This window comes from Scyliorhinus torazame, chromosome 15 (genome assembly GCF_047496885.1).
Source record: "Scyliorhinus torazame isolate Kashiwa2021f chromosome 15, sScyTor2.1, whole genome shotgun sequence".
Lineage (NCBI taxonomy): Eukaryota > Metazoa > Chordata > Chondrichthyes > Carcharhiniformes > Scyliorhinidae > Scyliorhinus > Scyliorhinus torazame.
In genome coordinates this window covers 5,575,918-5,591,378 of record NC_092721.1, presented here as the reverse complement: position 1 = coordinate 5,591,378, position 15,461 = coordinate 5,575,918, and the positions used below count along the sequence as shown (strand labels likewise).

Below are 15,461 nucleotides of genomic sequence, written 5' to 3'. Positions count from 1 at the left end.
ACTGAGGGAGTGCTGCACTGTGTGAGGGTCAGTACTGAGAGAGTGCTGCACTGTCAGAGGGTCAGTACTGAGAGAGTGCTGCACCGTGAGGGTCAGTACCGAGAAAGTGCTGCACTGTGTGAGGGTCAGTACTGAGGGAGTGCTGCACTGTTAGAGGGTCAGTACTGAGTGAACGCTGTACTGTCAGAGGGTCAGTACTGAGGGAGTGCTGCACTGTCAGAGGGTCAGTACTGAGGGAGTGCCGCACTGTCAGAGGGTCGGCACTGAGTGAGGGCTGCACGGTGTGAGGGTCAGTACTGAGAGAGTGCTGCACTGTCAGAGGGTCAGTACTGAGGGAGTGCTGCACTGTGTGAGGGTCAGTACTGAGGGAGTGCTGCACTGTTAGAGGGTCAGTACTGAGTGAACGCTGTACTGTCAGAGGGTCAGTACTGAGGGAGCGCGGCACTGTCAGAGGGTCAGTACTGAGGGAGCGCGGCACTGTCAGACGGTCAGTACTGAGGGAGTGCTGCACTGTCAGAGGGTCAGTACTGAGGGAGCGCGGCACTGTCAGACGGTCAGTACTGAGGGAGTGCTGCACTGTCAGAGGGTCAGTACTGAGGGAGCGCGGCACTGTCAGACGGTCAGTACTGAGTGAGTGCTGCACTGTCAGAGGGTCAGTACCGAGGGAGTGCTGCACTGTCAGAGGGTCAGTACTGAGGGAGTGCTGCACTGTCAGAGGGTCAGTACTGAGGGAGTGCTGCACTGTCAGAGGGTCAGTACTGAGGGAGAGCTGCACTGTCAGAGGGTCAGTACTGAGGGAGTGCTGCATTGTCAGAGGGTCAGTACTGAGGGAGTGCTGCACTGTCAGAGGGTCAGTACTGAGGGAGAGCTGCACTGTCAGAGGGTCAGTACTGAGGGAGTGTCGCACTGTCAGAGGGTCAGTACTGAGGGAGTGCTGCACTGTCAGAGGGTCAGTACTGAGGGAGTGCCGCACTGTCAGAGGGTCAGTACTGAGGGAGTGCTGCACTGTCAGAGGGTCAGTACTGAGGGAGTGCTGCACTGTCAGAGGGTCAGTACTGAGGGAATGCTGCACTGTCAGAGGGTCAGTACTGAGGGAGTGCCGCACTGTCAGAGGGTCAGTACTGAGGGAGCGCTGCACTGTCAGAGGGTCAGTACTGAGGGAGTGTCGCACTGTCAGAGGGTCAGTACTGAGGGAATGCTGCACTGTCAGAGGGTCAGTACTGAGGGAGTGTCGCACTGTCAGAGGGTCAGTACTGAGGGAGTGCCGCACTGTCAGAGGGTCAGTACTGAGGGAGTGCCGCACTGTCAGAGGGTCAGTACTGAGGGAGTGCTGCACTGTCACAGGGTCAGTACTGAGGGAGTGCTGCACTGTCAGAGGGTCAGTACCGAGGGAGTGCCGCACTGTCAGAGGGTCAGTACTGAGGGAGTGCTGCACTGTCAGCGGGTCAGTACTGAGGGAGTGCCGCACTGTCAGAGGGTCAGTACTGAGGGAGTGCCGCACTGTCAGAGGGTCAGTACTGAGGGAGTGTCGCACTGTCAGAGGGTCAGTACTGAGGGAGTGCCGCACTGTCAGAGGGTCAGTACTGAGGGAGTGTCGCACTGTCAGAGGGTCAGTACTGAGGGAGTGCCGCACTGTCAGAGGGTCAGTACTGAGGGAGTGCCGCACTGTCAGAGGGTCAGTACTGAGGGAGTGCTGCACTGTCACAGGTTTTTTTAATTTGTTCTTTTGGATGTGGACGTCATTGTCCATCCCTAATTGCTCTTGAACCGAGTGGCTTGCAAAACCATTTCAGTCGGTGGGCGCTGTTAAGAGTCAACAGCATCGCTATGGGTCTGGAGTCACGTGTAGGCCAGACCGGGTAAAGACGGCAGATTTTCTTCCCTAAAGGACATTAGTGAACCAGGTGGGTTCTTATGACAATTAACAATGGTTTCATGGTCACCGTTAGACTTTTATTCCAGATTTTTATTGAATTCAGATTCCACCCTCTGCCCTGGTGGGATTCGAACCCGGGTCTACAGAGCGTTACTCTGGGTCTCTGGATTACCAATCCAGTGAGAATACCACTACTTCACCAATTCCCGATGGGACATTAAATTAAGGCCCCATCAGTCTGGTCACGTGAACATAAAATAATCCACCACCATTTTTTTCTGGAACAGACTCTTGGCTCACCTTCCCAATGCACCAGCAGTGTATTTACATTACATCATGTCCACTGCAGCCACCATCATTTCATCATCCAGGCTTGTCGGAGCACATAAAACCTTCCTGCCTTGTTCGACTAACCCTCCATTTGCTGATGTAAAGATGGTTATGAAAGGAGCATTTACACACCAACCAGTCAGACCCTTCACGCTTTTCACCAAAGGAAGGTGTGAAGATACGAAAATGACAACCAGATATCAGTGAAAGCCAATTACATTTAATGCATCTTATTAGGATTATTTTATACCAATTTTCCGCTACGGCCATTATTAATTCCAGGCTGCTATTGATTTATTTGTGAATTCAAATTCCATATCCCACTTTAATTTTTTTTTTAAAAAAAATCACAAAACATAAAGCATACTATTTACAAAAATATATGTTATTTACTCTCTGTTGCTGCTACTTGTAGCTACACCTACCAGCAGGTCTGCGGTCTTGGTGCCTCGTTCATCTGTCTTGCCCCATCCTCACATATTCACTGTACCTTGTGTACAACCGCTCGGTGACATCCAACTAAACCTCGGTCAACCCCGCTTTCTGCTGCCCTCCACTTTCCCTCTAGAAGAGATCTCTGTAGTTTAGCAGCTCTGATCAAGAACAGATAATCACAAATTGATTTAGATTTTTGAGTGAGTCGGTGATGTCACTGAATGTAGATTTCCTGTTGCTACATGCAGGCAGCCCCTGAATGCTCAATGTAGGAATTTCAGATGTATAATATTATATGTGTTGGGTGCAGCAAGTTCTAAAAGCCTGGGTTGGTATGCAATCATGTTTTTAAAAATAAATTTAGAGTACCCAATTAAGGGGCAATTTAGTGTGGCCAATCCACCTACCCTGCACATCTTTGGGTTGTGGGGGCGAAACCCATGCAAACATGGGGAGAATGTGCAAACTCCACACGGACAGTGACCCAGAGCCGACATCGAACTGGGACCTCGACGCCGTGAGGCAGCAGTGCTAACCACTGTGCCACCATGCTGCCCTGCAAGCATGTTTTTAAAAATCCAGGTTTGAAAGGCAGCGAGAGACAGAGTTGCAATAAAGCATCGTAAAATAAGATCATAATATATTCCAGCCATGGATATTGTTTACTTAAGTTGGGTTAATGGACTTTTGTTTATATAAAGAAGGTTCCCTGGGAGTAGATAATTAGACATTGGATGCGATTTAACTAAATGGGGACAAAGTCCCATAGCGAGCATGTTTAGCAGCATTTGCCCAGCGCTCACAGCGCCGAGAAAGACAGCGCTATCGAACGGGACCGAGTTAAATAGGGGGCCTCAGTGGAGAACGTGCAACCGAGGCCACACTTAGCCCTGTTTTCTGCACGGAGGAGCCCAGCTCACCGGAATGCCTGAGTGTAGCGAGGAGCACCTGCCCAAACCCCCCCAAGCCCCAACTCACTATGGGGGGGTCCTCGGGATCCCCACGCACCTCCCCCAACACCCACAAAGAGCACCCCAATTGCTGCCGCACGAAGAATGTCAGCTTGGCAGTGTCCCTGACAGCTTACGATGCCACCTGGGCACCTTACCAGTGCCAATCTGGTACCCTGGCAGTGCCCCTGACAGCGCCAGACTGGCACCCAGGTGACACTGCCAGGATGCCAAGCTGGATGTGCCAGGGTGCCCAGGTGGCACCAGCAGTGCCAGGGTGTCACCCTGGCCAAAGGGAATGCACCGGGGTATCTACGATCCCCTGGGAGACCCCCATGAGTGCCGTTCCGTCTGGTCCCAGTTTGTGGAGACCAGTACTGAAAAGCCTGGGGTCTCCGAGGCGAAGGGGATAGATCGCAATGCCTCGGGTGCCTCAGGAAACTGCGTATTACAGTGAGACTAGCTGTCTTGCTCTAATATAAAGATTTTCTAAAAGGTGATCCCACCCATAATGGGCAGGATTTACATCGCAACATCTCATGAGATCGCATTAGATCTTGTGAGGCATTACGAGCCGGGTAGATCCAGGGAGCGGGGTCTCCTTGCTTCTTTCAGCCACATTGCACGACGGCGAGCTGCTTTTTGGGCACAGTGTGGCCATTGGATTGTGCCCATTGTGGTTAATTTTAGTAAGATGATGGAGCTAATGGCAGGAGCCAGTGATTGAAGCAGTCAGGTGTTGTTTTTTCAGTTTGGCTTTTAGATAGGGATGTGAACAGACAAGAGGCTGTGCTTTTACAGTTCAGTTACAGACCTGTCTGTGGAAAGTGAATAGAACAGCAGTTTTTGGAAAGGCTGGCAGATTAACCAGTAATTTGGCTCAGGCAGGAATCTGCAGCTAGTTCCTTAAGGATCTCTTTACAGCAAGCTTTCCTGAGTCTGCTAACTGTATTTAAAAGTGGATTTTGTTTGGGTGGAGATAAAGATAGTAGTTAAGGGTCATTGTATTGATAAGCATCATTTAACTGGTAGTTGGAAGCTATTTGTATTTGTAATGTTAAAGTTAGTAATAAAGTTAGTTTTAAAATACATATCCCTATTTGTGCGTGAAATCGCTCCTGGGACAAAATATCCTTTCCTCACAGTCTTATAAAATAAACTACTGGGGTTTCTGTTCGGTATCCTAGCCACTGTTGGGGATTGGTCCGGCATCATAATACCTGGCTGGTCTGCTCCTTGCACATATGCCCATTGCAAGTTGCCATTGAGACAGAAATGCAATAGTACTCCCTGAATTGCTAGGCAATGAAGCAGCAGATACCCATACTTGTATAAAGCAATTGAGGAATGCAGGGGGTCGAAAACCAGGCAAAGCTGCCGATGGGATGTTTGCCCTATTATGGATGTTCCTTTCATGTATGGAATGATCTGTTTGAGCTGCACGCAGAACAATACTTTTAATTGTACCTTGGTACACGTGACAATAAACCACTCCAAACCAATGTGTATTAGAATTTTACAGGACAGAAATAGACCACTTTTCCTCAATTGTCTGTGCCAGTGTTTATGATTCAGGCGAGCCTCTTCCCATTCCTTTTCATCTAACCCCATCAGCATATCCCTCTATTTCTTTCTCCCTTATGTATCCCAATTTTTATACTGAAATCAATGAGTTATATTGAACTGTGGTAAAGCTCGCTCGTAAAATAATTTAACCTCTGAGCCTGACTGATTTAACCGATTTAACTGAATAATTTAACCTCTGAGCCTGACTGATTTAACTGAATAATTTAACCTCTGAGCCTGACTGACTTTATTTGCTAGAATTATCTCAGCAGCTATTAATTTCTCATTCCTTCTTTGCTTTTATCCCTACATATAGAATAAAGTTTTTAAAAGCAATTATATTTCACGAATTTATGACACCACCAATGTCATTGTTCACAGTCAGTTGGAAGATAGGTTGCTTGGAATGACCGGAGTGTTGTTTATTTATCTTGCTCTTAAAAGAATCAATACTATTCACCTTCATTAGTCCCTGTGGTAGCGTGTTCCACATTCTCACCACTCTCTGGGTAAAGAATTCCCAATTCCCTTTTGGATTTATTATTCCCAATCTTATATTTATGGCCCCGAGTCTTGGATTCACTCACAAGTGGAAATACCTGCTGTAAATCTACCCTATCAAAGTCTTTCATCATTTTACAAACCTGTATAGGTTACCCCAGAGAGTCATTAAGTCACAGAGGTCTACAGCTTAGAAAAGGGCTTTCGGCCCATCGAGTCTGCGCCGGTCAAAAACAACCACATGACACGAGTATTCTAATCCCATTTTTCAGCATTTGGCCCAAAGTCTTATATACCTTGGCACAGCAAGTGCACATCCAAATACCTCTTAAATGTTATGAGGGTCTCTGCCTCCACCACCCACCTCCCACCAGTTCCAGACTCCCACCCACCTCTGGGCGAAAAGGTTTTTCTCACATCCCCTCTAAACCTCCTGCTCCTCACCGTATATCCCTGCCCTTGGTCATTGATCCCTCCACCAAGGGGAAAAGTTTCTTCCTGTCTACTCTATCTGTGCCCCTCAATGTTATACATCTCAATCAGCCCCTCAGTCTCCTCTGCTCCAAGGAAAACAACCCCAGTCTATCCACTCTCTCTTCGGAACTAACACTCTCCAGCTCAGGCAACATCCTGGTAAATCTCCTCTGCGGCGTTTCCAGTGCTATCACATCCCTCCTGTAATGTGGATTCTAGAACTGCACACAGTACTCTAGTTGTGATCCAACCAATATTTTATACAGTTCCAGCATAACTTCCATGATCTTAAATGCTATGCCTCTCAGCATTCTCTTTCCGAAGTGAAAACAGTCCCACTCTGGGAGAGGTGTTTTCAGAACCCCAAAATATATCATGGAGTTCAACCAACCTCCCCCTTTAATGCTATTTGTTGCTTTTCCTAGCACACAGCTTGTTCCCTAGGTGTGGGATTACAATTATGGACACGTGGGTTTTCAAACACAAAACAATGTTTATTCCATGAACTCAACTTAACATCTTAAATAAACATAGGATCTCTTAACACCCCTTACTTCAAAGATAACACCAAAAATATTGCAACAGTAAATAATTCCTCAAAATGTTCCTTCAAATTTCCAAGATACTTAACACCTTTAAACAGAATCACATCAGGTTAAAGGCTTTACTTTTATGAGTTTAAATCACCCTAATGATCCACAGATAGTCTTTCATGGCAGAGATCCAGCTCACTGCAAACACAGACATTCCCAAGCTCTTTTCAAACTGCAAAATTAAACTTCAAAATGGCTGACCTGACCTCAGCTCCACCCACTCTCTGACATCACTGTTTTCTTAAATGTACATTGCTTAAACATCCATGTCTTAAAGATAGTCTCACATGACACCTCTCCCCAAGAAAAAAAATATAAACCATCAACTTCAAGATGGTTTCATTTTTCACTTTTGCACCATCCACTAAGAAATGTACACAGTAAGTATACCTTTTCGTTTTTTTAAAAAACACACGCAAACAGGTATAATAATAGTCCATTTTTCTTTGTTCTTCTTCCTCCAACCGAAAACCTTCTCAATTGATCACATTCGTGACAAAGCATCGGCTATCACATTTTCCCGTCCTGCCACATGTACTATTTTGTTACATGGCTGTAACAATAAACTCCAGCGAAACAGCCTCGCATTGTTATTCCGGAATCGCTCCAAAAACGTCAAAGGATTATGATCAGTATATATAATGGTGTCAGATGGATTGCTGGTCACATAAATGTGAAAATGTTGCAAAGCCAGCACCAAACTCAAAGTCTCCTTCTCAATCGTCGAATACTTTTCTGGTGAGAATTCAATTTCTTTGAAAAATAACCAACAGGCCGCTCTAGCCCTTCGTCGTTATCTTGTAGAAGCACCGCACCTACGCCCACATCGCTCGCATCAACAGCCACTTTGAAGAGTTTGGTATAATTTGGGATGGCTAACACAGGAGCAGTGGTTAACACAGCCTTCAGGCCGTCAAATGCCTGTCGACACTCCGCTGTCCACTGGAATTTGTTACGCTTCTTGAGCAAGTCCGTCAGTGGAGCGACCACATTGCTAAAATTTGGTACAAATTTCCGGTAAAATCCACTCATACCAAGAAATCGCATTATTTCCCGTTGTGTCGAGGGTATCGGAAAATCACCAATAACTTTTGTTTTCACATCCTGTGGGACCAGTCGACCCTGTCCGATTGTATGGCCAAGGAAAGTGACTTGGGCTTTTCCAAATTCACTTTTGGCTAGGTTTATCACCAAACCCGCCTCCTGAAGTCGATCGAATAACTCCCTCAGATGTTTTAAATGTTCTTTCCACGTCTGGCTGAAAATTACCAGATCGTCAATGTATACCGCACAATTGGGTAATCCTGAAACAACTTTGTTAGTTAACCGTTGAAATGTTGCTGGGGTGTTTTTCATGCCAAATGGCATAGCTTTGAATTGGTATATCCCATCTGGAGTCACAAAAGCTGAAATCTTCTTCGCCCTTTCAGATAAAGGTACTTGCCAGTAACCTTTCAGTAAATCCAATTTGGAAATAAAAGCGGATTGTCTCACTTTCTCAATGCAATCCTCCAAACGTGGGATAGGATAAAAGACCGTTCTTGTAACTGCATTCACCTTTCGATAGTCCACACACAACCGTTGGGTACCATCTGGTTTAGGTACCATCACTATGGGCGAGCTCCATTGGCTGCAACCCACTTCAATTATGCCATTCTTCAGCATAACCTCAATCTCTCTGTTAACCTGAGCCAATTTTAAAGGATTAAGTCTATATGGATGTTGTTTGATCGGAACAGCATTTCCCACATCTACATCATGTATAGCCATTTTAGTACTTCCCAATTTATCTCTACAAACTTGCCCATGTGATATCAATAACTCTTTCAAGTCAGTTTGTTTTTCCTCTGGAAGGTAACTTAACAATTCATCCCAATTTTTAAGAACATCCTCATTTTCCAATTTAATTTGAGGTATGTCAAATTCACAGTCATCTGGATTTGGTTCGTCACTTTGAGTTAGAATCATTAAAACCTCCTTTTTCTCTCCTTCCCTTTCAAAGTACCTTTTAAGCATATTCACATGACACACTCGGTGAGTCTTCCTTCTATCTGGTGGTTTTACCACATAATTCACCTCACTTAATTTCCTTTCAATCCGATAAGGTCCACAAAACCTAGCTTTTAAAGGTTCATCTACCACTGGTAACAACACTAAAACTTTATCCCCACTGGCAAAACTACGAACTTTGGATTTCTTGTCCGCGACCCGTTTCATCACATTTTGTGCAACTTTCAAATGTTGTCTAGCCAATTCACCTGCTCTATTTAATCGTTCCCCAAAATTTGACACGTAATCCAATAGTGTAAATTCCGATTTCTCACCCACCAATTTTTCTTTAATCAATTTAAGTGGTCCTCTTACCTCATGACCAAAAATTAGTTCAAAAGGACTACATTTGGTTGACTCATTGGTGCATCCCTAATTGCAAACAATACGAATGGGATTCCTTTAACCCAATCCTCTGGATAATCTTGACAATACGCCCTCAACATTGTCTTTAATGTCTGATGCCACCTTTCTAACGCTCCCTGCGATTCTGGATGGTACACAGTTGATTTAAATTGTTTTATTCCTAAGCTATCCATAACTTCTTTGAATAACTTTGAAGTAAAATTCGAATCTTGATCAGATTGAATTTCTGTGGGTAGTCCATATCTAGTAAAGAATTTAAGTAACTCCTCCACAATCCTTTTAGCTGTAATATTACGTACTGGAATGGCCTCTGGAAACCTAGTAGACACATCCATTACAGTCAAAAGATATTGATTCCCACTTTTTGTTTTAGGAAGCGGTCCTACACAATCGATTAGGACCCTTGTAAAAGGTTCCTCAAATGCTGGAATGGGTATTAAGGGCGCTAGTTTTATCACTGCTTGAGGTTTCCCTATCACTTGACATGTGTGACATGATTGACAAAATTTAACTACATCTTTTATGTAATCCAGGCCAATAAAAATGTTTCTGGATTTTAGCTTGAGTTTTCCTTATTCCCAAATGACCTCCCATTGGTACCTCATGTGCAACTCGCAACACCTCCTTTCTATACCCTACCGGCAATACTACTTGATGAACTTCTGCCCACTTCTCATCCGCATGCATATGTACAGGTCTCCATTTTCTCATCAAGACTTCATTTTTACGGTAATAACACTCTGGTATATGCTCAGATTCCTCTTCCGTATATGCTTTCTGATATATCCGTTTTATTTCTACATTTTTCTGTTGTAACTCCGCCAATTTTCCTGAACTAAAAATATCCGCCTCATCCTCCACCTGTTCTTGTTCTTTTTCAACCATCTGATCAAAAATTGTTTCTGATAATTGCACTTCAACTTCATCTTCACTCTTTCATTTTTGCTCGTCTTAACCTATGACTTTGCGACCTTGTTACTACACAATCTGGAAAAATCCCAGGATATTTGTCCTTCAACACTTCAGTTGACTGATTTCCCACTGGCTTATCAACCACAGTAGGCATCACTCCCACCTGCGATCCAGCTTATCATTACCCAAGGTAAACTGTATTCCTGGACAAGATAGTTTCCCTATTACTCCTACTACCACTTCACCACTCTTCACTGGACTTTCCAACCTTACCTTATATAATGGAACGTTACTCCTCTCACCCTGAATTCCACACATCACCACCTTTTCTGGCACCATTCTTCCCAAACTACGTAATTCCTCATCTCTTACCATTAAAGATTGTCTAGCCCCTGTAGCTCTTAAAATTGTGACTTCTTTACCTGCTCCTCCTGATACACTTGAGTAAACTTTACCCACACAAGTAAATTCTTTAAATACATCTGGCACCTTCTTAACAATTACTTCTTGAACAGGCTGTACAATCGTTTGCACCTCCTTCGCTTCCCTTGGGCTTTCCTTTACCACTCTAACAAGCCCCATTGTCTTATCCTGTTTTACCACATCAGCCTTCCCAGTGCTTTTCTTCAACCACCAACACTGTGACTTTACATGGCCTAGTTTATTACAGTGAAAACATTTGAAACTTTTCATATCTTTTCCACCCTCCTGGATTTCTTTTTTAATCTGAGGTACACTCTCTTTATTGTCTCCCATCAGATCACCTTTACCTTTACCACTTGAGTATTTCTCATGTCCCCAGTTTCTATCCCTCACCGGCTGAAACTGATGTCGGAAACCAATCTTTGATTTATGAACTAATTCATAATCATCTGCCATTTCCGCTGCTAATCTCGCAGTTTTAACCCTCTGTTCTTCCACATGAGTTCTCACTACATCAGGAATTAAATTTTTAAACTCCTCCAAAAGTATAATTTCTCTGAGAGCTTCATACATTTGGTCTATTTTCAAAGCCCTTATCCACCTATCAAAATTACTCTGTTTGAGCCTTTCAAACTCCATGTATGTTTGACCAAATTCTTTCCTTAAATTTCTAAACCTTTGTCTGTAAGCTTCAGGCACTAGCTCATATGCACTTAAGATGGATTTCTTCACCTCCTCATACGTTCCAGATACCTCCTCCGGTAGTGATGCAAACACTTCACTAGCTCTACCAGCCAGCTTTGTTTGAATCAGTAACACCCACGTGTCCTGTGGCCATTTCATTTGTTTAGCTACCTTCTCAAATGAAATGAAAAAGGCTTCCACTTCCTTCTCGTCAAACCTTGGCAATGCTTGGACATATTTAAATAGATTCCCACCAAGCCTTCGACTATGACGTTCTTTCTCACTATCCTCATCACTACCATCCAACTGTACGTTTCCCTTTACGTCTGCCAATTTTAACTGATTGTCATGTTTCATGGCCATTTTCTGAAGTTCAAACTCCCTCCCTTTAACCTTTCCCCTGATCTGTATCTCCCTTTCTTTTTCTTCTGCTCGGGCTATTCTTTCTTTTCTCCTTTCTTCTCTTTCCTTTTATTTTTCTTCTCTCTCTTTCTCTTCCCTCTCTCTCACTCTCGTATTCAAGCCGCTTTAATTCTTTCTCATGTTCCATTTGTTTAATTTGCAACTGAATTTTTGCCATTTCCAATGAGTCAAACTCTATCTCAGGCAACTTTAAATGCTTAACCACCGCCATAATTACCTCATCATTTCGCATTTTGTCAGGTAATGTTAACTGCAATGTTCTTGCCAAATCTAACAGTCTGCTTTTTGTTTCTGTCCGTAAGGTACTATGTGTGACATTCTCCACCCCCAAAAATTTCTGAGCCTCTGAAAGAGCCATTGTTCACAACACACTTAAAACAAAAATACCACACCGGAAAAGCAACAATCCTTCACTGTCTTTAAGTTCACAAAAGCCAATCCAATAGATAGACGTTTATCCCGGACGAGCCCCCAATTGTTACAGGAGAGGCGTTTTCAGAACCCCAAATTGTATCATGGAGTTCAACCAACCTCTCCCTTTAATGCTATTTGTTGCTTTTCCTAGCACACGGCTTTTTCCCTAGGTGTGGGATTACAATTATGGACACGTGGGTTTTCAAACACAAAACAATGTTTATTCCATGAACTCAACTTAACATCTTAAATAAACATTGGATCTCTTAACACCCCTTACTTCAAAGATGACGCCAAAAATATTGCAACAGTAAATAATTCCTCACAATGTTCCTTCAAACTTCCAAGATACTTAACACCTTTAAACAGAATCACATCAGGTTAAAGGCTTTACTTTTATGAGTTTAAATCACCCTAATGATCCACAGTCTTTCATGGCAGAGATCCAGCTCACTGCAAACACAGACACTCCCAAGCTCTTTTCAAACTGCAAAACTAAACTGCAAAATGGCTGACCTGACCTCAGCTCCACCCACTCTCTGACATCACTGTTTTCTTAAAGGTACATTGCTTAAACATCCATGTCTTAAAGGTACTCACATGTGACACTTTCTTGGTGGTTATAATCTCTCAGTTCTGGGATTGCCCTTGGTAAATATTTTTACACCTCTTCGCTTCTATATCCTTTTTATAATATGAAGATCAGAACTGTTATAGTGCTTCAACCACAGCATAATCAAGGTTCTATAAGCATAAGAACCTCTGCTTTTCAATTCTAATCCTCGATAAATAAGAAACGTACTTTTGATTTTTCATAACAACATTAATGATTTGTGAATCTGATAGAGGCTCTTGGCTAGGGTGCAAAAGAGGACAAAGATGTCCCTTGAACGGAAGATTTTGAAATGTATTTATAAGAGGTGCCAAACCTTCAGAGTATTCTTCATGGAGGAAGATAGGTTTGGTTGCAGTGTGCTTGGGTAAGATTTTTGAAATGAATAATATTGGTGGAAGACGACAAACAGCTAATCAGAGTTGATACCAAGAAGCAATTTTCCCAGTGAGTCATTAACCTGCAACTATTGTGACAAGAAAGCGCACACTTACCGAACTTTACAAAGGAACTTGGTACATTCCTGAGTCAGGACAACATTTTGTGTAGAATGGCCAAGTTCACTTCATCGTGTGCAACCATGGTCACATAGAGTCATAGATGTTTACAGCATGGAAACAGGCCCTTCGGCCCAGCTTGTCCATGCCGCCAGTTTCTATCACTAAGCTAGTCCCACTTGCCCGCATTTGGCCCATATACCTCGATATCCACCCTGCCCATGTAACTATCTAACCGCTTTTTAAAGGACAAAATTGTACATGCCTCTACCACTGCCTCTGGCAGCCTGTCCCAGACACTCACCACCCTGTGTGTGAAGAAATTTCTCCTCTGGCCCCTTTTGTATCTCTCCCCTCTCACCTTAAACCTATGCCCTCTAGGTCTAGACTCCTCTACCTTTGGGAAAAGATGTTGACTATCTACCTTATCTATACTCCTCATTATTTTATAGACCTCTAAAAGATCATCCCTGAGCCGCCTACGCTTCAAGGAAAAAAGTCCCAGTCTATCCAGCCTCTCCTTATAACTCAAACCATCAAGTCCCAGTAGCATCCTGCATTCTTTCTAGTTTAATAATATCCTTTCCATAATAGGATGACCAGAACTGTACATAGCATTTCAAGTGTGGTCTTACTAATGTCTTGTACAACTTCAACAAGACGTCCCATCTCCTGTATTCAATGTTCTGACCAACGAAACCAAACTTGCCGAATACCTTCATCACCACCCTGTTCACCTGTGACTCCACTTTCAAGGAGCTATGAAGCTGTACTCCTAGATCTCTTTGTTCTATAACTCTCCCCAACACGGAGTAGGTCCTGCCCTGATCTAATCCACCAAAATGCATCACCTCATATTTACCCAAATTAAACTCAATCTGCCATTCATCGGCCCACTGGCCCAATTGATCAAGATTCTGTTGCAATCCTAGATAACCTTTTTCACTGTCCACTATGCCACCAATCTTGATGTCATCTGCCAACTTACTAACCATGCCTCCTAAATTCTCATCCCAATCATGAATTTTTTTTTAGAAAATATTTTATTGAAGCATTTGTAATTTTCACAATTTAACATATTGACATTTCTAAAACCGGGCGGGCCGATGCACAAAATACCCCCTAGAAGAACAAACAATAAACCACGTCCTCCACTTCTTCTGCCCTGGCCCCAATTACCAGTATACTAAGTTCCCTGTCCTTATTTAACATTACCATGCCTTCTGTTTTCCTTCCTCCCCCCTTTTCCCCCTTACTGCTGACGTTCAGTTTTTGTTGAAGAAATCGATGACCGGCTGCCAACTCTGGGCGAATCCCTGTATTGATCCTCTCAGAGCGAACTTGATTTTCTCCAGACTGAGAAACCCGACCATATCGCTGACCCCACTCCTGACTTCGGGGGCTCCGAGTCCCTCCATCTCAGCAAGATCTGTCTCCGGGCCACCAGGGAGGAGAAGCCCAGGATATCGGCCTCCCTCCCCCCCTTTGCCCCCGGATCCACCGACACCCCAAATATTGCTAATTCTGGACTCGGAGTTACCCTATCTTCCAGGACTTCTGACATAACATCCGCAAATCCCTGCCAGAATTCCCTCAGTTTCGGACATGCCCAAGACATATGAACATGGTTGGCCGTCCACATCTGTCCTCCACCCCCTCGAAGAACCTACTCATCCGGGCTACCGTCATGTGGGCGCTATGGACTACCTTGAACTGAATCAAGCTGAGTCTAGCACAGGACGAGGATGCATTTACCCTTTTCAAGGCTTTTTTCCCCACAGTTCAGTTTCCATCTCCCCTCCCAACTCCTCTTCCCACTTCCTCTTCACCTCTTTGATAGGGGCCCCTTCCCACTCTCACAATTCCCTGTATATCTCCGAAAGCTTCCCACCTCCAACCCCCGTGTATGACGGCACTTTTAAAATATATATATATATATTTATTAAAGTTTTTTAACACAATTTTTCTCCTTTACAAACAATAACCCCCCCACCCTAACAAAATAACAAGAAATCGCACAGAGCAAGATATATACATGGCAAAATGATATGTTTACATAACTTTGTACACTGGCTCTCTCCCATACGTGCCAGTTTCCCCAACCCTTCATGTTATTTCTTGCTCATCCACCCTCCCAGGCAATCCCCCATTCACCCCCCCCCCTCCCCCCTTCCTAGGTTGCTGCTGCTGTTGACCGACCTTCCTCTAACGCTCCGCGAGATAGTCTAGGAACGGTTGCCACCGCCTGTAGAACCCCTGCGCAGACCCTCTCAAGGCAAACTTAATCCTCTCCAGCTTGATGAACCCAGCCATGTCATTTATCCAGGCCTCCAGGCTGGGGGGCTTCGCCTCCTT

General features: G+C 44.1%; 1 protein-coding gene across 4 annotated transcripts in view; it reads right to left on the bottom strand.

Moving 5' to 3' along the window:
* Positions 1–15,461, bottom strand: part of cars2 (cysteinyl-tRNA synthetase 2, mitochondrial) — a 126,012-nt gene that overhangs the window by 88,894 nt on the left and 21,657 nt on the right. The window contains exon 3 of one of the 4 annotated variants that reach the window (XM_072476005.1): positions 2,632–2,799. The exons of the other annotated variants lie outside the window; for them this stretch is intronic. Coding sequence (XP_072332106.1) covers positions 2,632–2,663 — 32 coding nt within the window. The 5' untranslated portion in view covers positions 2,664–2,799. The remainder of the gene's footprint in view (positions 1–2,631; positions 2,800–15,461) is intronic. 4 annotated transcript variants of the gene reach the window in all.